At 40.8% G+C, this 23459-nt stretch overlaps 1 protein-coding gene across 6 annotated transcripts in view; it reads right to left on the bottom strand.

Annotated features, from left to right (window-relative positions):
* CTPS2 (CTP synthase 2) overlaps window positions 1–23459 on the bottom strand; it is a 145576-nt gene that overhangs the window by 117370 nt on the left and 4747 nt on the right. For 4 of the 6 annotated variants that reach the window (XM_077816266.1, XM_077816226.1, XM_077816234.1 and 1 more), the window contains 6 exons: window positions 22545–22609; window positions 17351–17556; window positions 7676–7846; window positions 5683–5783; window positions 3370–3486; window positions 2362–2445 (listed from right to left, as the gene is read on the bottom strand). In XM_077816266.1, the coding sequence (XP_077672392.1) occupies window positions 2362–2445; window positions 3370–3486; window positions 5683–5783; window positions 7676–7846; window positions 17351–17556; window positions 22545–22588 (723 nt within the window). In that variant the 5' untranslated portion in view covers window positions 22589–22609. The remainder of the gene's footprint in view (window positions 1–2361; window positions 2446–3369; window positions 3487–5682; window positions 5784–7675; window positions 7847–17350; window positions 17557–22544; window positions 22610–23459) is intronic. The other 2 variants (XM_077816252.1, XM_077816260.1) reach the window with 1 other exon arrangement.

A 23459-nucleotide genomic window follows, 5' to 3' on the forward strand; every position in this document is an offset into this window, starting at 1 on the left:
TATGTACATAGTTTAATAGGAAAATTATGTAATGTTATTAATGTATGATAAAATTAAGTAGGTAGTCTTGCATTACAGGCTTATTGATATGGATCATTGAAGTGTACATATAGAATTGTTTCCTTTTCATAACTGCATCATACTGTTTATTTTTCGAGTTTCCTAATGACAGAATAGTATTTATTTTGAGTAAGCATTAGGGTTGTTGGGTGATAATTAAATAGTTCTTTTATTCTTGATAACACTAATGTGTTTGTTTATTATACATAGAGGTGAATTCACTGTGACTTAACAGTCTCAACTGTTCTTTTTAAGATTACTTTTAAGTTTTGGAATTTGCCAGTGTGTGTTTTCTTTGGGGTTGGTTTGTATTTGCTTGTTTGTTTGGGGGTTTTTTTGCATCTTACATTTCTTCCTTTGTATCAGAAAATAAACGGACAGGATTTGAATGTTCTTTAACAAACAGTATTCCGTCTTACCACATTTAAACCATTCAGGTGATTTATGAGATATAATTTTAAAATTTGTTATAGTTAGTATGGACAACTGATTCTGGAACATTCCCCCCACACATACAAATATTAACATTTTTATAATGAACCACAAAAACACATTTAGTTTAATGAGTTATAAAAAACATATTCATTTATTTTATGATCTCTGCTGGATAGGAGGCTTCCAATTTGTAGAAATTAAGGTAATCGGAAAGTCCATTTTTATTTATTGGATTTTAGAAAAGAAAATTGGCAAAGTTTAACAAGTCTGCCACAAGTACAATGTAGATAGCCCAAACACTCCATGGGAGTTCTGTCTGGGAAAGGCACAAAGGGCCAGGCTTTCAAAGTGCTGGCAGATTGATTAATTTTGCAGTGTTCATTACTGAGATTATTGATTTACCTGTGAAAGGAACAAAATTCAATAACTTTGTTCTACCAAATTACACTTAATTGGTATTCCAAACACAAGGATGTACTTTATGACTGAAACAGTAGCATTTATCCAGAATAACATATGAACTAAACAGTTCTCTCTCTTGGAAAGGTTCAGGAAAGAGAAAATTTACCAAAAAAAAGGCAGAACACAATCTTTACTTGTGTATGTTGTCATTGTACAATAACATAATTATACCAAACAGCAGAGTTATGTATCTTACTAGGGGCTTGATATTGTAAGATACTACACAATTCTATGAAGTGCTAAGCAGCTTCAACTCCCAACAGAGTCAGTGGGAGCAGGAAGAAGCTCAGGACATTAAGGGAATGCCCAACACCTTGCAGAGCTGAGCCCTTAGAACTTTATTATGGTTTTGCCCAGAACCCAAGCAAAGGGCTGCTACTAGAGCAGACCAGGAAGCAGATTCTGGCTCAGATCATCGCAATCTGTCTCCCCTCTGCTCCGAAGACAAAGTTCCCCATGACAAGCTTCTACACAGTCCAGCATATTTTATTCGGAGAACAAGCATATCTTTGCTAGGTAGTGTGCTGGCCTCTCCTGCATGAGGAAGGACACAGTGGCTCTTTGGAGCCTGCTTTCTGCCTCCCCCCCACCCCCCCCCCGCTTCCCCTGTGATACAGGCCAGGTTGAGGAAATAATGCGACACCTTTGCACATCATTCACACATTTTATAATTAAATTGTTGGTCTGAACATCAATATTTTAATTGGACACACATTTTCAAATGATGGATTATTTTTCTGAACTCATTAGTAAAACTGATGATGCAGCCTCACATCCCAAGAATTCCTCTCAGAATAGATCCAACCTTAACCCTAGACTTTTAAAGCCACGTATGGAGATTTGGCTATAAGACTCTTTAAGGGGAAGTGCACAGCTAGGGATATTTTAGGGATTAAAGTGTATTGACATTCAGTACATTTTTGTAGTTTAATTTCTTTGGTTTTTTAGTACACTGGTATGGTCCAAGTTGCTTTCTTCCCCTCCCTCATAAGGGCTTGTCTACACTTGAAATACTACAGCAGCACAGCTGCACGACTGCAGCTGCGCTGCTATAGCACTTCAATTTAGACACTACCTCTGACAATGGGAAGGATTCTCTCATTGGCATAGATAATCCGCCTCCCCTATAGGTGGTAGCTAGGTCAACAGAAGAATTCTTCCATTGACATAGCACTGCCTATACTAGGGGTTAGGTCAGCGAACTACAGCGCTCAGGGATGTGGGTTTTTCATACTCCTGCGTGACACAATTAAACCAACTTAATTTTCTAGTGCAGAGCAGGCCTAAGACAGATCCCCTTTCCGAGTAGAAAGAACTGCAGTCTTATGCTTTGAATTATTTACATGCACCAATATATCTAGATGACCGATAAACACAGATTTTATCATAGCCTTATGAACTCACCAGATCCGGAGACAAACCTAGGCCTCTCAGCGCTCGAACACTGTTCTGTGTAGGTTTTGTTTTCTGTTCTCCAGTAGCATTAGGCTGGAAACATATTTTAAAGGCTGAAACAGTAACTCAGTTATAGTATCAGGACAATAGTTAAAAACAAAGAAATGTCAGTGAAAGTAAGGATATTGATAAAGAGAAAAAGGTCTACATCAAAGCAAAGCACAATATGTTAGCATGGAGAATACTAACACTGTATTATTTTATGCATTAGAAACCCTTTGGAATTTCTAGCCTAACAGCACTAATTCAGGCCAACTGTCTCTTTTAGACCAGTCTATAGAGAGTATAGGGCTCAGAACTGTGGAGGAGAAACATCCAAAACTGGACCTTCTGTAATAGCTCGGAAACTCCACAAAACAGTGCCATGCCTTCAGTGACCTTCCACAAGTGGAACTGATTGGAATTTAGTACACAACTCTGTCCTCAAATATACACATTCAACTACCATTGAAATTAATTGTAAATGGATTAATATAAATCAGGACAGAATAGACTCCTTTTTATCTATATGGATAATCCAAAAGAAATTCTGCAAAATATGGTGGTATTGTCAGTCCCCCACGTCTACTTTCCAAAAACTTGCCTATAAATATTTACAACTTTAAAAAAAAACTTTTAATCTATTTATTGGCGTAAAAGTCATGGTTAGATAGAACAAAAAAATTTCACCAGTATAAAACAGATGTAAACTCACAGATGAGTTAGTTTTATTAGTCTTCAGTTACATTACCTGGAATACTAAAAGGGAGACAATTAAAGAATATTGGGTGAAATCCTGGCTACAGTAAAAACAATGGCAAAACTCCCACTGGCTTCAGAGGAGCAAGGATTTCACCCATTGTCTCTTTAAGCTTTAAAACACTGACTCCCTCCACTACAACTCCTAAAAAATTATATAGAATGCAGTACAGGGAAAAACTTAACTGAAAATGAAAATATATTATCTTACTAACTTACCTGTGGTACAAGGCTAACGTGGATATTGCAGAAGTTTTCTCTTTTTGCCTTAAACTGGAACTGTCTGAATGCCTCAACAAATGGCATTCCTTCAATGTCTCCAATAGTTCCACCCAGCTGAAAAAGAAGGCTTAGAATTTACTACTGCTCTGTCAATTAAAAAAATTAATTTCTACTTTGTCAGCCCTGAAAATTTCAATTGCTCATCTCAGTTGTGCATGTTGTAAGAGTGAGAATGAATGAAGTATGGTTCTGAAGGCACATCTTGTAAGGAGCCTTTGCATCATTACATGGGCCACTTCATGTGGAAAACTTTACTCATTTTCAATGCTGATTTTATTCACTTTCAATGCTGAGGGCACAGTTTTTCACAAGAATAAGTCTGTTAACACCGAAAACTATATGCTTTATATACAATTTTCAGTATCTTGGAGACACCTGTATTCTTGAATCAAGTAGTAAGGATCAAGTTATCAATACAGTAAACTGCAATTTGGTAATTGAGAATGAAAATGTTTTTTTAGTTTCCTGTTTGCTGAATTAATAATAACTGAGGTAAATATGAAAAGGGCATCTAATGCTATTATCATAGCTCTACAATGGGATAAACTGCACATCACCAGTTTGGCATCCTAGTAAAAGCAGAAATAATTAGAAACATTTTATGCCAGAACAAGATAGAAGTAAGGAATAAATTAAATTAATAAAGAAAGGTATTCAGCAATAGCTAGATTCACAAAAAGAAAAGGAGTACTTGTGGCACCTTAGAGACTAACCAATTTATTTGAGCATGAGCTTTCGTGAGCTACAGCTCACTTCATCGGATGTAGCTCACGAAAGCTCATGCTCAAATAAATTGGTTAGTCTCTACGGTGCCACAAGTACTCCTTTTCTTTTTGCGAATACAGACTAACACGGCTGTTACTCTGAAACCTGTCAATAGCTAGATTGGAGCTGCATAAACAGATAGAAAGACTGGAGCTGCATAAGCAGTCTTCCAACAAGATCGTTAAAAGCAAAATTATCTCAGAATGTGGTCTGATGTGCCCTCTTGTGGTCTCTGGAATCATTGCACATTTTTGTTCAACTAAAATTAAAACACACACACACACACACACACACACACACACAAAGACTTCACTGTATTTGACATATATATAATAAACCTACTTACTGCAACAATTTGCAATTGATAAATTATATTTGTAACCTGAAAGCCTTGAAACCGTATTTGAGTGTGTCTTGGTCTCTACAGAAAGTTTCCTGATTTGGAAAAAAAAATCACTGAAAGCCTCACCCCTACCTAACATAAGGAAGTTCCTGTGCACTTTTCTGTTTATTGCTCTGTCTAAGCTTAAAGCAAATGTTGGATCTATATTGTACACTTCATAAATATAGTGGAATCTTTCTAATCAAGCCGAAACCTGAGGCTAAAATCAAGGCTGGATTGTTTTTCCAAAAGATATGCTATAGTTCAAAAAGAAACTATGAGCTTCATACAGAAATAAATAAGTGTCTATGGCCTGCGTTATGCTGGAGTTCAGACTAGATGATAATAATAGTCCTTCCTGGCCTTAAAATCCATTAAATACTCTTTCTTCGAATTCCCAGACATGTCTTCTTCAAAAATTTCATTGAAACTTGAATGATAATAAATAGTACTACCTAGCACATACGTAGTGCTTTTTGTCCTTACATCTCAAAGTGCTTTATACAGGAGGGACTATACTGTTTTGCAAGACCTTAAAAATAAAATAGCTAAAATGTGACCTCAATCCATAAGTTCTTAGATACATTCTTGAAAGCATGATCATGAACAACCTGAAAGGATCCTTGGTTTGAAGATTGCAAACTATGATTTGAAGAGTTCTTCTACTGACTATGATGTCATGATTTCTGAGATCATCAAGGAAATTAAGTCCTGCTCCTTAATATTGTTAACCCAGTGTACGTAGCTGGAATCCATTGTATATGGCTTGTGAAAATAAATACACCGGAACTTAATTACACTGACTGGCTGCTTTAAGAGAGTATCAGTACCTAAGGAGCCACTCTTCAGCAAGTTTCAATGCTCTGCATGGGGATTTAATCACATTAATGGAAGTCACAGGGAGGAATCCGTGCATAACATACTCAGAATCAACGCCAAGGGCCATACAGTATTTGTGTGTCTTTGTTGTTGCTATCCATATCAACTCAGCCTGACATATATACACAGCACAAAACAAGGGAGGAAACGAAAGTTCTGTTTATTCATCACACATAACCAACCCCATGGATTACATCTGCCAAGATGGGAAGTTTCATACTTGCCTCAATGACACATATTTGTGGCTCTTTCTTGTCACTGTCCACAGGAACCTTTGCCTGATTCATCACCCATTCTTGAACAGCATCAGTAATGTGTGGAACAACTGCAAGGCAAATGAGAAAAGGAAGCACTTCCTAATGTAGGACCACATATTGCTTCCCACTTAGAGAGGAGAGAAAAACACAGTGAGCTGGGAAGATGAAAGGGGGAAGCAGCAGCCCCATGGCATGTTCCTCCTTTCTTTGAGCCTGCAGAAGTCCCTCCAGAAGACTGAAGTATGGCCAAATCTTGTTGGCAAGGAGGAAGGGTTTAGTCAAGGCAGCAAAGAGCAGCTGCTCTATGCAGTATGCACCCTCTGAAACCCGAATGGATGAGCATGCCAGCACTTCCGGTGTGAATGACTGCATGCAAATTGAAAAGGATGTTCCTGAATATTTATAGATGCAACTGAAATTTGCTCTTTGAAAACATATATGCAAGTAAAGCTTGATTACTGGAATGCACATGGGAAGCAAACTCCTCCTGGACCATCTGGAGGACAGAACAATGTGCTCAACTAGAAAAATAGGCAGCTTTAGCACACTTACCTACTGCACTCAAACTGTCCTTGATCTAAATTAACTTACAATTTCAGTTGCCCAATTTATCAACAAAATTATCATAAATCCAGGAAAGTATTTGAAGTGAGCACTTCATTCACATTAATCCAGTAATGCAAATATGTCAGTATCCCTCTGAGTAAATAAAAGTTACCCAAGTAATTGTTCTAAACAGTCTTTATTAGAAACTCAAATAATCTGCATGACTTTAACCTACATGGAAAGTGTGACGTTGCACTCCATAAGATTTTATGAAAATATGCTAATGAGTGTGAATATAATGTAACTGGAATATGATTCATGCAAAAGGTCTCTTGTAAGGTATCATTACAAAACTTATAATCTACTGAATGTGATCGTCCTATTTGTATACATGTATCATTCTTGTATCTGAAACTAGAAATATGAACTATAACTCTGAGGTCCTATTGTAGTTATGCAACATGTGGGTCATTAATGGTGGTTTGGAATCTTGATGGCTCCCATCAACTAGGACAGTTGGTTGTAAATGGCTCTGTTTACTTGCAAACCTTCCTGTGAGTCAGGCCAGGAAGAATAAAGGCTTGGGGTCTCACAGGACATGTGACCATTTCACCTGGTACTGGAATCCATCTTAAACCTGGTGCTTTTCCATTTAGAAGGAGGGGTGGGGACCCACAGAGGCAAAAGATTCCCGCCTTGTGCCAAAGCTATATAAGGGGGTGGAACAGAACAAAGGAGGTTCCAATCATGAGAAATCCCCTAGTTACTACCTGAGCTGGAGCTAACAAGAACTGTACCGGGGAAAGGACTGGGCCCAGACTAGGAAGGAGTCCAGTCTGTAAAAGAAGCTTATTGGAACATCTCAGGGTGAGATTTTATCTGTAATCAGTTCTTAATATATTAGGCTTATACTTGTGTGTTTTGTTTTATTTTGCTTGATAACTAACTTTGTTCTGTCTGTTATTACTTGGAACCACTTAAATCCTACTTTTTATACTTAACAAAATCACTTTTGCTTATTAATTAACGCGGAGTAAGCAATTAATACCTGGGGGACCAAACACCGTGTATATCTCTCTATCAATGTTATAGAGGGTGGACAGTTTATTAGTTTACCCTGTATACACTTTATACAAAATAAAACGGATTTATTTGGGGTTTGATCCCATTGGGAGCTGGGTGTGTGAGTGCTAGAGACAGGAGCACTTCTTAAGCTGTTTTCATTTAAGTCTGCAGCTTTGGAGCGCGTGGTTCAGACCCTGGGTCTGTGTTGGAGCAGACTGGCATGTCTGGCTCAACAAATTAGGGTTCTGTAGGCCCAAACTGGCAGAGAAAACCGGCTTAGAGGTAGTCACAGCACATCAGGTGACAGTCCCAAGGGGGTCTCTGTAACCGAACCCGTCACGGAAAGTACCTTGAACTGTCTTTCCCAAGTAATCTCCATGTCTTTCTTTATTGATTACATGTTGATAGATCTTTCCAGTGGTGATGTTATTATCTTTATATAGGTTGATGTCCAAGAATCTTTCATAATTTCCCAAGTCTAAGTCAACTTCTCCACCATCATTTAGTACAAAAACTTCACCTGAAAAAGAAAATGAAAAGGTACAAAATAAATTGCCCTGGCTTTTCCTCCTACATTAACACATAGGAAAACAATGTAATGATTACAAATTACTAAATAAATGGCAGGAATTCTGCAAACATAATAAATACATTTTAGTAAAGGTGCTGTATAAATAAGTGCAATGAAGTGCAGTGCTTTATTTCAATTATGTTAATTATTTTAGGCTCAGATTTGGGATAAAATCTGCATCAGTGACTTAGCAAGTTTTGAAAATGTTATCCCTAGTTTTGATTCAGTTGTTTCAGCATAAATATCTGGTTTGTCATACCCACAGCTAGGGACTTATCCAGTGACCACTGAAGGCAGTGGAATCTTTCCATTGACTTCAAAGAGCTTTGGATCAAGCCCAGAGACTTTTTTCGATCTCTAAAGATGCCTCTTTTAAACAGTGACCTTCATCAGCCTGTGAGGGAACCACACCTGTTGCCTCCAATATGGCTCCATATGAAATCAGATGGGAAAGTGCTTTGGAGAACTGAAAAGTACTTCAGCAAGAAGTACTGCTCTTAAGCATCAATGACTAGATAATTTGCTGGATTCATATTATACAAACAAAGATAAAATCTTTCGAAGGTAAGCTCTAGAATATGTAAATACACAGTTGCAATGTAAAAATGTGTCCATCAGGATATCACACTCTCTTTAAACAAATAATGAAAGAAAATGCACTACACAAGAGGGTAGAGGATTTACAATCTGTGAGATGCTACATTCCTCCAGTGTGCTATTAATTTCCCATTTAAGTCACGGGGGCTGAGTACGCCCACCACTTCTCTAGAGCAGGCTCCTTGAGAATAAAGAATGAGGAAACTTTGGCTAATTTGAAATCAGGAAAAGATTAACCTGGGAACTCTGAACTATGGGTTCAGCTAGCTAAAGTTACATTGCTGGTAGCATTTTGATCAAAGGGACCAGTCAGCCTGGTGTCTGCTAGGAGGTTACTGACAAGCAAACGTGAGTGTTACACACAGAGCTGTATTGATTACTTGTAAGACTATTGATACAGAAGGGTACTTTGCAAACTTTGAGGAAGACTTAGAACCTGGTATTTTGTAGTAATGGGGGAAAGCTGGCATATTTTCAGACTGCACGGCCGACTCTTTTAGAGCATGACCTGATACCCAGTCAATCAGTGAGAGTTTTTCCATTGATTTCAATGGGCACTGGATCAGGCCGTTAAAGAAGAGGAAATGTTTTGGGATTATAAAAAATAACTGATGATATGATCTAAAAGACTGAAATATGACGTTCTGTCTCCCATTAGATGATATTGGGGCAAGGGCAGAGGACAGATTTCTATATTTCAATCACCTGAAAAAGTCTAAACATTTACTGCAACTGAAATGCCATACTTAAATTAACCTGGACACAGACAAGATGGGAAACAAGAAGCTATGTAACTGTTTTCTCTATTTACATATAGATAGATTTAAACCTTGTTTTTTACATCCAGTTTTGACTCAACGCCCCATTTTCTTCACTAATGTGAGTTGCAGGAAGTCAAACCTGATGGACACTGTCCCAAGGTTTAGGAGAATGAGTGGAGTGAGTGGAGATAGGCAGCTCCATGGCATAGGCCAGGCTAAAGTATAGCCTACAAAGGCTTAGCCCTGGAGCAGGATTTTTTCCTTTTTATTTCTTTTTCTTTTCTCCTTTTTTAATTAGATCCTTTTATATTTCACAGGTTTTTTAAAAATCACGGAGTTCATTTTATGTGGATTCTTTCTGTCATCTGTTTAATTCAAATATTAATATGGTTTAAAATACATATGGCAAGAGATTGGTCCATAAAAATAATAATTGCTGATATTCTTTTTAAATTATTAATGAATAAAAATCTAATAGTATTTATATCTTTATAAAAATGAGGGCAAAAGTCTGCCTTCAGTTAAACTGCACAACCTCAGTGCAGAACACAGAATTACATGAACATAATCTAGTGCAAAATTTGGCCCTCTGATTTAAAAAGTTACCTACTGAAAATTTACAATAGCTCCCAGAACTGTTTCAATAATGCAAACAGGTTTAATTAATATTTGTAAAAGCATTTTGAAGATTATGAGTGCTATTATATTATTATTATCAGCAACAAGTATATAAATAGACTTGTTAACTTTTATTTGATAGTATGAGCTATTATAACCTATTGTTAAAGGATTGGTATGCACTTAGGCACACAATGAAAGATTTATTAAAAATATACTAGTTTGCATACAGCAGTCAAAGGAACTTTGCTTTATCACCTTTAGTAAAAATTTCACTAAACTGCTTGTTCTAGATATAGCTTTTTATATCTGAAACAGGATTTTCTTTTCCTTTATAATAAATGCACTTATTTACTTACTTTTTCATTTAAATGAATATCTCTAGTGATAATTTCCAATTACACATCCGATTAAGTGAGCTGTAGCTCACAAAAGCTTATGCTCAAATAAATGTGTCAGTCTCTAAGGTGTCACAAGTACTCCTTTTCTTTTTATATATAAAAAAGCAGCACAACTTGACATTTATGAGAAATAGTGACTTAAGTTCAGATTAACTTGAGGTACCAATATTTGAAAAGTATGGCCTAAACAATTTACCTGTAGCCTGTAGGTATTGATAGGTAAGACATAGGTATAAGGCAGTAATGCAATGCACCTAAAAGCCTCAAGACCTGTAAGACAATAGCTTAGCTCAGCATTTTTCAAATGCGGGCACCGTGGCCACATGCAGCCACCAGTAGAATTTTTTGCAGCCACAACAGCCTCCAAAGCATGGGTGGAAATTGGAGGAGACAACGCAGTGGCCCCTCCCTGCAGCGCCCAGCTGTTGCTCCAGAATAGCTGTTACCAAGGGCAGTGAGATGCACCACCAGGGACTGGTGACCTACACCACGCAACCTCCTCCTCATGAGTGCTTGGCAGCGCCTCTGGAAACACATGGGGCTGGTGTACATGGCACTGGAGATGGCTCTTGTCAGTGGAGGTGGCTGCAGCATTCGATTGCTGGGGCGCTCTCCTGCTCCCGCCCGATCTGGGCACGGAGCCTAGGACTCCCCAGGTGGCCAGGGAGTTCCTGACCCACCTTACCTGGGGTGGGGTCTCACTGAAGGGCCATGGGAGGCAGGGACAGAGAGACTGGTCAGTGCTTCCCCTGCCTGGGGCCGCACACACTGTTTACAGATGCTGTAGTTATCGCAGTAGCTCAGTGGCTCAGGGCTGCTTCACGGCTTGGCAGCTTCCCAACAGGGTGAGGGGCTCCCGCTCCATGACACCCTCCAAGCACTAAAATAGGAACAAAGTCTGGGTGCACTGAATGGAGAGCTCTACTTCCTACTGCCTTCCAACTACATAAATAAATGACAACGATTTGGACATGTATGTGTGCATATTTATTTGTTTTTTTTCCTAAAGTTAATTAAGTATTTTAGGAAAAATTGTCAGAGCAGCCACCAGCAAGAGTTGGTGGCCACACACTGAGACCACCAAAAAATGTATTGTGAGAACCCCTGGCTTAGCTAAACTAATCAAGGCCTAAGGCCTCATAAGATAACCAGGAGTAACCGTAGATCATACGATATCACAAGACAGAATGCTTTAATAAATGAGTATGACTCAACTTCTGACAGGTAACCACAAGATGTCAGTTAATACCAGCTTTAGATATTTTAAGTTAGGAACATCAGAAGATATCCAACCACAAGAATGCCATAGACACTAATTGACGAATATGCTAATAAACTTGAGGTAAAAGGCCTAGTAACTTATGGGAGAAGAGCACCCCAACTTTAGTGGGGTGAAGAAATACAGACAAGGAAAAGGGGCTGAGACCCCTACTGAATATGCGCTAGGCACAGTAAAAGTGCATTTCGGCCAATATGCCTTGGAAGAGGCCAGGACAATGACTGCTAGTAAGGATGACAATGAACCTTTTGGGTTGTTCTGCAAGAAATAGTGTAAGTATATGGATGCTCAGACACTCGTTTTATATTATTTCTACCCTCTTTGCGGAGTTGAAGTGTTTGTGATATTGCTAACCGTGCTAAAAAAATATTACCAAGACAGAAGGCCTTTCCTAAGTAGGAGCATCTCTGCTGTGCACACCAGGGTTCTCATCATTGTGATAACTCTAATACTTCTGGGTCTCATCAGGAGCCAGGACCCTCGTAACCCACAGAATGTTATTGGGATTTCTAATTGATCAATATAATGAATACACAATCAGTAGATAAGGCAACATACCTAAGGTCACCCAGTAAGGCAAATGGCAGAGCCAGGAATAGAATCCAGTTCTCCTTAAGTCCCAGTCCTGTGCCTATCTATTGGACTAGGCTGCTTCAGCATCGAGATCTGAGCTAACCCCTTTCAAGTGCTGCTCTGCTACTCTGTAAGTCATATCTCCCTCTGACTTGAAAAGCAACAGTTCAGTTCTTCAAAGCACCTGCCTTCTGGACTTGAAATTACAGGACCCAGTTCTGAATTTGATTCCTGTGGTGAATAAGCCCCTTTTCATTTTAAATAGATACCAGAGTACACTTCAACTCCAAGCACAGCTGGAAATATTTTAGTAATCAAGGGGGTTTTCTCCAGTCCTCCACTACACTAACCACCCACAGGACATTCACACCACAGGCTATAACTTCTGAAGCTGTCAAACTGACAAGAATGAAACTGCCAAAGATTTGACTTATCATGGAACCGAGAAAGTGACTTTATAGTTAAGACTATAACGAGTTTTCCATTATAAAACTAATTTTGACCTTCACTTCTACCTTCCTCAGAAAGACTCCTTTCTGTCTGAAATTTATTACATGTGGCCTCCTGCCAGAAAACTTTATAGGAAACTCTTTGAAAAATGAGCTCTTGGAAAGGTCTATCATCTTTTAAAAATGTTGTATCTCAAATATAGGTTGGCCTAGTAACATTAAATTTATTCATAGTATCATAAAAGTTAGAGATTAAAAAAGCCTATTAGATCACCCAGTCCATCTTCCAGACAATGAAATAGTATGACTTTCAGTATTTTCTGGAAGTCTGGTTATTTCATTCTAGAGTTTGTATTGATCAACCAAGATACTCAAAACTAGATCAGATGCAGGACCTACAGCCCTCTCTGTGTGAAACTATGCAGACATTTAGCAAATATTTTTAAAGATTTCCAGCAGCTAATGGAATCCTCAAAGGCTGATGTGTCTGAGAACTCCATTAGCTCTTGGCATACTCTACAATTTTTGCAAAAGACTTGCACAGTCTGACTATGAGGGGGTTAGAGGTCTTGTAGGAGCTAGTGTAATCCTTGAGGAAGATTTTTCAAAGGCACAAATGAGAGTTAGGTACCCATTTCCTACTGATTGTCAATGGGAGTTGGTCACCTAACTCCCCTTGGTCCCTTTGAAAATGTCTCCTCTTTGTACATTGGCTGATTCAGGGAATGGATGCAGTCTCCGATGAATCTGACTCCTCACAGAAGCTCTGTTCCCTCTGCTGCCACAGAGAACCACCCTCCATCAGGACCACGGTCAGCTGCACAAGCAATGCTGGGTATGTCTACACTGCAGCTGGAAGCATGCCTCCTAGCCTAGGTAGACAGATACATGCCTGCTCTACTTAAGCTAGCACACTAAACATAGCAGTGTAAACATTGCTGCTCAGGTGATGGCACAGGCTAGACACTCAAGTATGGACCCAGGGGGGGTCATGCGGGATTGTACTCAGATGCCTAGCCCATGTCGCTGCCCACGTCACAACTTCCATGCTGCTAGTTTTAGTGTGCTGACTCAAGCAGAGATAGTGTTTGTCTGTCTAGCCAGGATGGGAGGCACACTCCCAGCTGCAGTGTAGACATACCCAGCATTGCTTGTGCAGCTGACCATGATTCTGATGGAGAGTTCTATCATTCTCCTCTGACATACCCATTGTGGCCATTTTGGAGGCCTAAGGTCCCTTGGGTGGGCTACATTTGGTTTTTTAGGAGGTTGTTTGGTGCACTGCTCCTGCTTCACTTTGGGAGCAAGGTGACCCTTATCTCTTTACATCATAGATTTCCCTTTTACCAGCTGCTGGTCAGGAAGGGAGTTCAAGAGTCTTTTCTGGCCTCAGATCTGTCTCCCAAGTATAGAGCCATCTTTTCTGACACAAAAATACACCTCTTTACACCCCTTCAAACACTTCACTTTAGGAGCAAAGAGAAACAATTGAGGCACTTTTTACTTCTGGGCTCTTTTGGCATTTATTCTGCCATAGCAAGGGTGACTCGCCTGCAAAAGGGGAAAATCTTTGCAATGAGGTTTTGTAGATCATATTAACATATCACGTTTTAGCACAGGGGTGGGCAAACTTTTTGGCCTGAACGCCACATCGGGTTTCCGAAATTGTATGGAGGGCCAGTTAGGGGAGGCTGTGCCTCCCCAAACAGCCAAGTATGGCCCAGCCCCCACCCCCTATCTAATCCCCCCCGCTTCTCGCCCCCTGACGGCCCTCTCGGGACTCCTGCCCCATCCAACCCCCCCGTTCCCTGTCCCCTGATGGCCCCCCCAGAACCCATGCCCCATCCACCCCTCCCTGTCCCCTGACCACCTCCAGATCCCCCACCCCTGACTGCCCCCCGCCACCCCATCCAACCCCTCCTCTCCTTCCTGACTGCCCCCCCAGGATCCCTGACCCCATTCAACCCCCCTGTTCCCCGCCCTCTGACAGCCCCGACCCCTACCCACACCCCCACTCCTCTGCCCTCTATCCAACCCCCCTGCTCCCTGCCCCCTTACCGAGCTGCCTGGAGCACCGGTGGCTGGCAGCCATGCTGCCTGGCTGGAGACATCCACACCACCACGCAGCACAGAGCACCGGGTCAGGCTGCGGCTCTGCAGCCCCACCACCCAGAGTATTACGCCAACAGTGCAGTCAGCTAAGGCTGCAGGGGAGTGGGAACAGAAGGGGAGGGGCAGGGAGCTAGCCTCCCAGGCCAGGAGCTCAGGGGCCGGACAGGACGGGCCCATGGGCCAGATGTGGCCTGCGGGCCGTAGTTTGCCCATCTCTGTTTTAACATATACAATTTAAATAGTTTGGGTTCATTTTCAGTCCTTGAAGCTCTGGAGACAAAAAGAACTGGAGTAGCTTAGCTTCAATGGGAGAAGCTACGCCTGCATCCAAAGCCAACAAGTTTGTCTCTGCCTCCAAAAGCTGTGGGGTAGACTAAAGACCCACAGTCAGAATTTGCCTAAGAAACATAATTTAAAACACTACTATTGGCAGGAAGTACATGTTTGAATGCTGTGCACAACTTATTTTGTGATGAGCAAATCAATAATGTGGCAGAGGATGCAAGTAGTGTTTTCCTTTATAAATCTGGACCATGACCACATAAGATTTGGATAACTCATCAGCAATTTTTTTTCAGCCATCATGATCAACTTCGTACAACAAGTATGGAGAACTGTATGTAATCAAACAAGCTTTAAAACTTCAACTCCTAGACATTTACAGTACTCCAGTTTTCTGAGAGAGACTAAAATGTACACTTTCAACTAATGCTAGTGGCTTGTGGGATGTTTTCCAAAGCTGGCTCGTTAGCAGCATAGCCACATGCTTTTGACACCTAGATGAATTTGTCCCAGCCAATCTATTCTAATTTGGATTATTTAATTAAAGTCTGAGGTGTCAGGTTCAACCTCACTCTCCTAGGTGTTTTAGGATATCAAAAGGATATGGGAGTTTTGTCTAAGAGTTTGACCAAGACATGTTGGTAGATCCCATAATGCTGTCTTTACCAAGCCACTAGCCAATAATATACACATTTGCCCTTGTTCGAACTTTTTTGCCTTGTTTTCAATCCAATTGACATCATTCAACCCAAATCTCTTTCTGACAGTCCTTCTCTACACAGGACTGGCATTTAAAATGTCAACAGACCCAACTTTGTTGTTAAAGTCAAATTATACATATTTAATTATTTACATCTCTTCTTGTAAGCCTTATGACCCCTTAGTTATTTATGTTGCTCTTTGAATACCTTCCAATTTGTTGACAGATATTTGGTGCTGAGGTGCTGAGAACAAAATGAGTGGCTTGACAAAGTCAGGCTGGACATTTGCAAGAGAGTGGTGGAAGGCAGGTATGTTAGCCCTAGAATGATAAAGGCCCTTTTTCTTATAATCTGATAAGGGGTTACCTCAGACCTGAGACCTTTAAAAACTCTTCCTGTGGTGAGAGAGGAGGAGGAGGAGAGACAAGCTGCTGCAAGGCTAGGGGCAACAGGGAGAGAAGCTTCTCCAGGTTGAGAGGCTGTTCTCCTCCCTACAGGGGCAGGGCTGGCTCCAGGCACCAGCTTTCCAAGCAGGTGCTTGGGGCGGCATTTAGAATGGGGCAGCAGTCCGTGTCCCGTGGCAGCAATTCGGCAGCAGCTCCGCTGATCTTCCCACCGCGGCAGCTTTTGGGCGGCAGCTCCGCCGCCGTTGCGGTGGCGGCAATTCAGCAGTGACTGCTTGGGACGGCAAAATTGGTAGAACCCCCCCGGTATAGGGGAAACAACCAAATATGAGTGCCTGTTTAGGGGAAGGACTGACATCCCAGGGCCAATAAAAGGAAAACACCCCAATGACCCTAATGAGGGAGGCAGCAGAAAAAGGTATCCCCCTTTATTTTGTGTTTGTTAATTTATCTCTTTTGTTTGGTGGAGGAGCACTCCTTGGGCCTGCCCCAAGGCCTACCTTGAAAATATTGATAAATAAACACAGAGTGGGAAGACAAACTATATCCAGAGCGGGGCTGATTTACTCCAGGCCCCGCCACTGCCAGAGGGGGAAGTGCTAAGCCCACTGAGACAAAGGAGGTGCCTGGGCACAGTGGGTCAAATTCTGACTCGTTACATCTGTGCAATCCCACTGATTTTGATTTCACATTCTAGATACTATCTCATCTATCCTGTGTTAGAGAGTCCTTATTAACTCTATGACTTGATGCCTCTGGCAGAGCAGCCCAAAATTCCATTGCCCACTTTTCATCACTATACTGCATTATACGATCATATCTAACTGAGCTTATGGCATCACTGCTTTCCAAGTGGTTCCCTCCCCCTAAATATCTATGTTCAGATTTGTTGTTCTCATTGTATCATAGTTTGTATTTCCAAGCTGATTCTCATGTTGTTATTTCCAGGCTCTTTAGACCTCTTTGTGTTATTTCTCTGTCTTTACGAGTGTTCACACAATGTTCGAATTAGGTATAACCTGAACTGAACTAATTGTTGCTTTATCTTACCATGTAGCATTCACTGCTGATGGCATTAAATAAAACCACATTTAACACCAATATCTTCAGCAGTCCATACCTCTATATCCCCATATTACGTGTCATTTCCTTTTGTTATCTAGTTTTCGCTAGATGCAGTCTATAATGCATTCACATGATACACTTAAATTCTGTTTATGAAAACAAAACATAATTGAACTTATGCATGCAGAAAGAAAAGGATCACCCTTCATACCATGCTCATATGGTGAGAAAGTTCCAGCATCTATGTTAATATAAGGATCAATTTTGATTGCAGTGACTCTTAGACCACATGATTTCAGTATGGTGCCAATGCTGCTTGCAATGATTCCTTTGCCAATGCCTGAGATGACACCACCAGTTACCAGGATGTACTTCATTGGAAAATGAGTAGCAGCACATAGGTCTCGAGCTGGAAATCTAACAGTGACAAAAAGCACATTTGGTAAACACACATTTATCCTTAGAAATCACACTAAATCAGCATGCAGAAAAGGAAACCCAAAATGAGCTTCAGAAACCAAAATATCAAAATTAAATATAGTCACAATTTTGGACTTTAAATCTTTTTAAATTTAAAGTTTTTTAATCACTTCATACATATTCTGCTAACTTTAGTTCAAGGATTTTTCATTCCAACTACATTAACCACAATAAATTTTATCTTTGTCTGACAGTTCTATCTTTAGAGGAAGAGACTGAACCTTTGAAGGACTGTCCAAACCAAAGGATCCTGTCGCCCTGTTTTCCAGCTGTTTTTCATTCCCCCTTCTGCCCCCAGAGCCTATCATGTAGCCACTATTCTTCCAGAGGGCTTGCTGTCCCTGCTAAGCCAGGAAGCAACAGACTGAAAAAGGGAAATGGAACCAGATCTTCCACAGAACAATGCATGGCACCACTGATCACCAGCCCAGAACCTTTTTCTTACATGTTTACTCCATTAATAGATACTGCATGAGAGAAAACAGAAAATCAATAATTGGAAGACTTCCATTCTGCTGCAAAGTAAAAAGACAGTGTGGTGATGGAAAAGCAAAGTCTCAGATTTAAAACGACATCATAAATATAATGATAAATGTAATGCTGGGCAACTGTACTTGCATCAGGGGGTTGCTTCAGTTTCCTGGAAGTTGATTCTATCCCAAGACTAGCCAAAGGATAGAAACACTGGCCCGTGGGACTGTTGAATAGTGATGGCAGACTCTCAGAACATGAGTCTGGGGCGTCTGGGGCCAGAGCTGCGCCCACAATGCGAAATGATGTATTGTGGACTCATGTCTCAGTTAGACTTTGGGCTCGACCCAACCCCCTTGCTGGGTCTTTGGGTGTGGGTGCTGTGGGCTTACTGGCCCAAGTCAGATAGGTTTGTGTATAGATAGATGGAGGAGTTGGGCTCAAGCCTGAGTCCAGACTTTCACTGTAGTATAGACATACCCTTAGTGTCCTGACACCCATTTGTCTAGGTTGGCATTCTGCCACAACCTCGAGACATAGCATAGTCTAGTGGGTTGTGCATTGGGCTCAGAGCCAGGAACTTGAGCTCTAAGCCTGACTGACTCTGACACTAATGGCCTTGAACAAGTCATACAGGGCATGTCTACGCTGCAAAAAATAGCCCCATGGCAGCAGATCTCAGAGTCCGGGTCAACTGACTTGGGCTCACAGAGCTTTTGCTATGGGGCTATAAATAGCAGTGTAAATGTTCCTGCTCAGGCTGGAGCCCAGGCTTTGAAACCCAGCAAGCAGGGTGGGTCTCAGAGCCCAGGCTCCAGCCTGAGTGGAAACATCTACACCTCTATTTTTAGCCCCGTGAGCTCAAGTCAATTGACCCAAGCTCTGAAACTCAATTACACAGTTTTTTTCTGCAGTATAGATATACCCTTACCCTGAACATGTCTCAGTTTCCCCATGAGTAAAACTGGGGATAACACAAACATTTCTCTCTCAAAAGACATTGAAAGAATTAATTTATATTTATACCATACTTTGAAAATTAATGTGCCAGGTAAATGCTTATTATGATGATGATATCTTGATTAGTAGAAGAGGTAGACTACCACATTTAAGAGTTTTCTACAGTTTATTTTAGTACTAGTGAATCATCATGAGACTAGTGTATCGTCATGCATACACAATAATTGAGATTCATAAACAATACATATCTAAAGCCTGGTCTTCACTAAAAAGTTAGATTGACCCAGCTACGTCACTCAGGGGTATGAAAAATCCACACCCCTGAGAGATGTAGTTAAGCTGACCTAACCCCCGGTGTAGACAGCACTTGGTCGAAGTAAAAATTCTTCCACTGACCTATCTACTGCCTCTAGGGGAGGTGAATTAACTACTGTGATGGGAGAGCCCCTCCAGCAACTGTAGTGAATGTCTTACACTGAAGTCTTCAGCTGTGCTGCTGTAGCATTTTAAGTGTAGACATAGCCTAATTCCTATTTAACTTACCTCTTGAAAAGTAGGCTTTTTGATTAGTAGCTTTCCTAGCTACATTTTCAGAGAACTCCCTACCATCAACTATCAAATTCAAAAACGAAGACCTCTGTGGGGTTCAAAAGCTTGTCTCTGTCACCAACAGAGGTTGGTCCAATAAAAGATATTACCTCACCAACCCTGTCCCTCTCTTATCCTGGGACTGATAGGGCTAAAATTACCGTACACTGAATGCTGTATGACAGTAAAGTTTAGACATAAACAAACAAGCTAAATATGAGTGAACAGTGTAACACTGTTGCAAAAAAAGCAATCATCATTCTGGGATGTATTAGCAGGAGTGTTGTAAGGCAAGACACAAGAAGTAATTCTTCCGCTCTACTCCACTCTGATTAGGCCTCAACTGGAGTACTGTGTCCAGTTCCGGGCACCACATTTCAGGAAAGATGTGGACAAACTGGAGAAAGTCCAGAGAAGAGCAACAAAAATGATTAATGATCTAGAAAACATGACCTATGAGGGAAGATTGAAAAAATTGGGTTTGTTTAGTCTGGAGAAGAGAAGACTGAGAGGGAACATGATAACATTTTTCAAGTACATAAAAAGTTGTTATAAGGAGGAGGGAGAAAAATTGTTTTCCTCAACCCCTCAGGATAGGACAAGAAGCAATGGGCTTAAATTGCAGAAAGGGCAGTTTAGGTTGGACATTAGGAAAAACTTCCTGTCAGTGTAGTGAAGCACTGGAATAAATTGCCTAAGGAAGTTGCAGAATCTCCATCATTGGAGATTTTTAAGAGAAGGTTACACAAACACCTGTCAAGGATGGTCTAGATAATATTTAGTCCTGCCGTGAGTGCAGGGGACTGGACTAGATGACCCTCAAGTTCCCTTCCAGTCCTACAATTCTATGATTCTATGAAACAAAAGCAAAGAAACGCTATATAGCACAATTAAGCCATCTTGCATGGCTTAGCTTTTTATTTCTTTGACTTAACTTAGACCATTACAGCTATTTATATCAATACAGGTTGTGTTAAACTTTAGTACTTTCGTGAAGTTAAAGTGCTATATAAGTGCTAAGATTTTTTGGTTTTGTTATCATAACAATCATAGAATATCAGGGTTGGAAGGGACCTTAGAAAGTCATCTAGTCTAACCCCCTGCTCAAAGCAGGACCAAGCCCCAATTTTTGCCCCAGATCCCTAAATGGCACCCTCAAGGATTGAACTCACAACCCTGGGTTTAGCAGGCCAATGCTCAAACCACTGAGCTATCCCTCCCCCAAATAAGCAGTACTGACATTTATCTGAAACTGAAATGAAATTATTTTCATTTTTTTTTTCTTTATTTGAATTTAGATGTGACCAGCAAAAATCTTTAGGCACATGATTGATACTTAAATTAACATATTACACTTTAAATCTATTGTATCAAATTACATTTACTAAGGGTTATTTTTGTTTTTAATGCAATGCTATTTTGTTTTATATAAGAATCCTAGAATTCCATGAGTGATAGGTGCCCAATAAAATAATTTATATTTTCTCTCAAGTACACAGCTTGGTCAACCCTCTGCCTAGAAATCAGTATGCATACAGTAATCTTCTTATTTGTTAACACTGTGCAAACAACACACACTTAGGATCACAGAGAAATTGCATTAATCTGAAGAAAAGCACAAATACAAAAAACATTGACCAACAGAGCCCTTTGCTTTGAATGACAGTGTGACTATAGATTCAATATACAAACTGCGTGTTGCTAAGGAAAAGTCAATTCAAAGTTGAGTCTTAAAGGACAGTCAGCTTAAAAACTATGGGCCACACTCTCTGCTATGTTGGTTATTCCCCTATAAGGACAAAGAAACTTTCTGGGACTGAACTCAGAATCTCCTCAACCTTCTTCCATCTAGCAGGGACACATGCCCCTACAGACGGGGCTGACGGCCCAAACTCAAAAACCTGTGAATGTCTGCATTTGCCAGAGGGATCAACGCATAAAGGCTCTCTGTCTCTGCACTGCTTCCAGGACCTCCCTGCTTTCTCCCAAGAGTTCTCCAACTTCATCTCTAATTTATATGATTTTATAATTTACAATTTTGAAGCATCTTTGTTTTAAGTTTAAAAAAATAAACATTATTTTCAGTGCATTTTCTTTACTTCTCCTGTCTAAGAATCAAAGATCTGGTTTGATTACTCTGCCCAGTACTTCACAGGAGACTTGACATAGGAAGTGCAACAAGGCTAATGTACTGGACAAGACGCAAATGAAATGGATTCATCCTTTTATTAAGATGTCACAGATGTGTTAACACAAGGGTAGCCAACCTGTGGCTCCGGAGTCACATGAGGCTCTTCAGAAGTTAATATGCGGCTCCTTGTATAGGCACCAAGTCCGGGGCTGGAGCTACAGGAGCCAACTTTCCAATGTGCCGGAGGGTGCTCACTGCTCAACTCCTGGCTCTGCCACGGGCCCTACCCCCACTCCACCCCTTCCCGCCCCCCTCCCCTGAGCCTGTCCTCACTCCTCGCTCCTCCCCCTCTCCCCCAGAGCCTCCTGCACGCCACGAAACAGCTGATCAGCGGGGCTGCTGGTGGGTGGGAGGCGCTGGGAGGGGGGGTGAGGGCTGATGGGGGGCTGCTGACATATTACTGTGGCTCTTTGGCAATGTCCATTGGTAAATTCTAGCTCCTTCTCAGGCTCAGGTTGGCCACCCCTGAGTTAACAAGTACCAGACTGTCATTCAGAACACATGCTACACAGTAGGTAGATGTGTCGTGTTCAGAAACCTCCTATCTTCTAAGCTATAAAAATAATACAGAGTTCGAGGACATATTACAGTGAAAAGATGAAGACTACTGTATTTGTAATATTTCCAAATTAAACATCAAATAAGTCCAAAGACATTAGAATATGAGATAGTGATCAAAAATATACAAGAAACTAAAATATCTTCAGAACTCTACCTTCTTCCATGTACAGCTGTAAGCAGTGCAGACCTTCCCAACATTATACAATGTCACAAATAGGCCTGCAAAATAGACAACAACAGGCACTAGTATTTATCCAAGTCCAAGGCACACGCTGTTTAAAAAACAGTGAGATGCATTTTCAGATGGTTCCCAGGAAAGACAGAGGTATAAAGCGCTCGTTAACACAAGTCAAAGTTTTGCATCTAATTATTAATGCTCTTAAAACTTTGGGAGGGAGTGTGTGTTCACAAGATAAAGCTATACAGTCAGCAAGCATTCAGCAGATTAAGGAAATACTGCCCACTCTGATCAGAGAGAGCCTAACAACAAATAGTGCTTTAAAAAAAATCTAGTAATTAGAACCCGGTTTAAAATATTACCAGATACCTACTAGCCAGGGGTGGATACAAAAAATGAAATGAGGAGTCCAGCAGCAAAGTTTACCATCCTGTAGTAGAACTACCCTGACTACTCTGACTACTAACTCCAACCCTAATCCCCAGCTTCACTGCTGGAAAGAACCAGGGTGGCGGGAGCTCATCCTGCTGGATGTTCCATAGATCTGTTAGTTGTGGATGTCTGATAAATTCAAAACCCTCTCCCAGCTTCCTCCTCTGGCTGAAGATATTTTAGCTTCTGGCTGAGGAATGGGAAGAAGAGCCGGTTGTCACTTTATCGCTCTGAACCCAGACTCACATGTGGGGCAAAAAAAGAAGTTCCCACAGGATCAATGCAGGCCTGGTAATGATTTGGTACAGAGCAAACACTAGTGGGGGAAAAAAAGAGTTCCTTTACATTCACATTTGTTTTAAGCAAAAATGTTAACTACAGAAGCCAAGAAGGACAAAAGACAAATACAGAAATGAAAAATTTAGAAGAGTGGAGTACATGAAAATATACAACCCAAGC

The sequence above is a fragment of the Eretmochelys imbricata genome, chromosome 1 (genome assembly GCF_965152235.1).
Source record: "Eretmochelys imbricata isolate rEreImb1 chromosome 1, rEreImb1.hap1, whole genome shotgun sequence".
In the NCBI taxonomy this organism is placed as follows: Eukaryota; Metazoa; Chordata; order Testudines; family Cheloniidae; genus Eretmochelys; species Eretmochelys imbricata.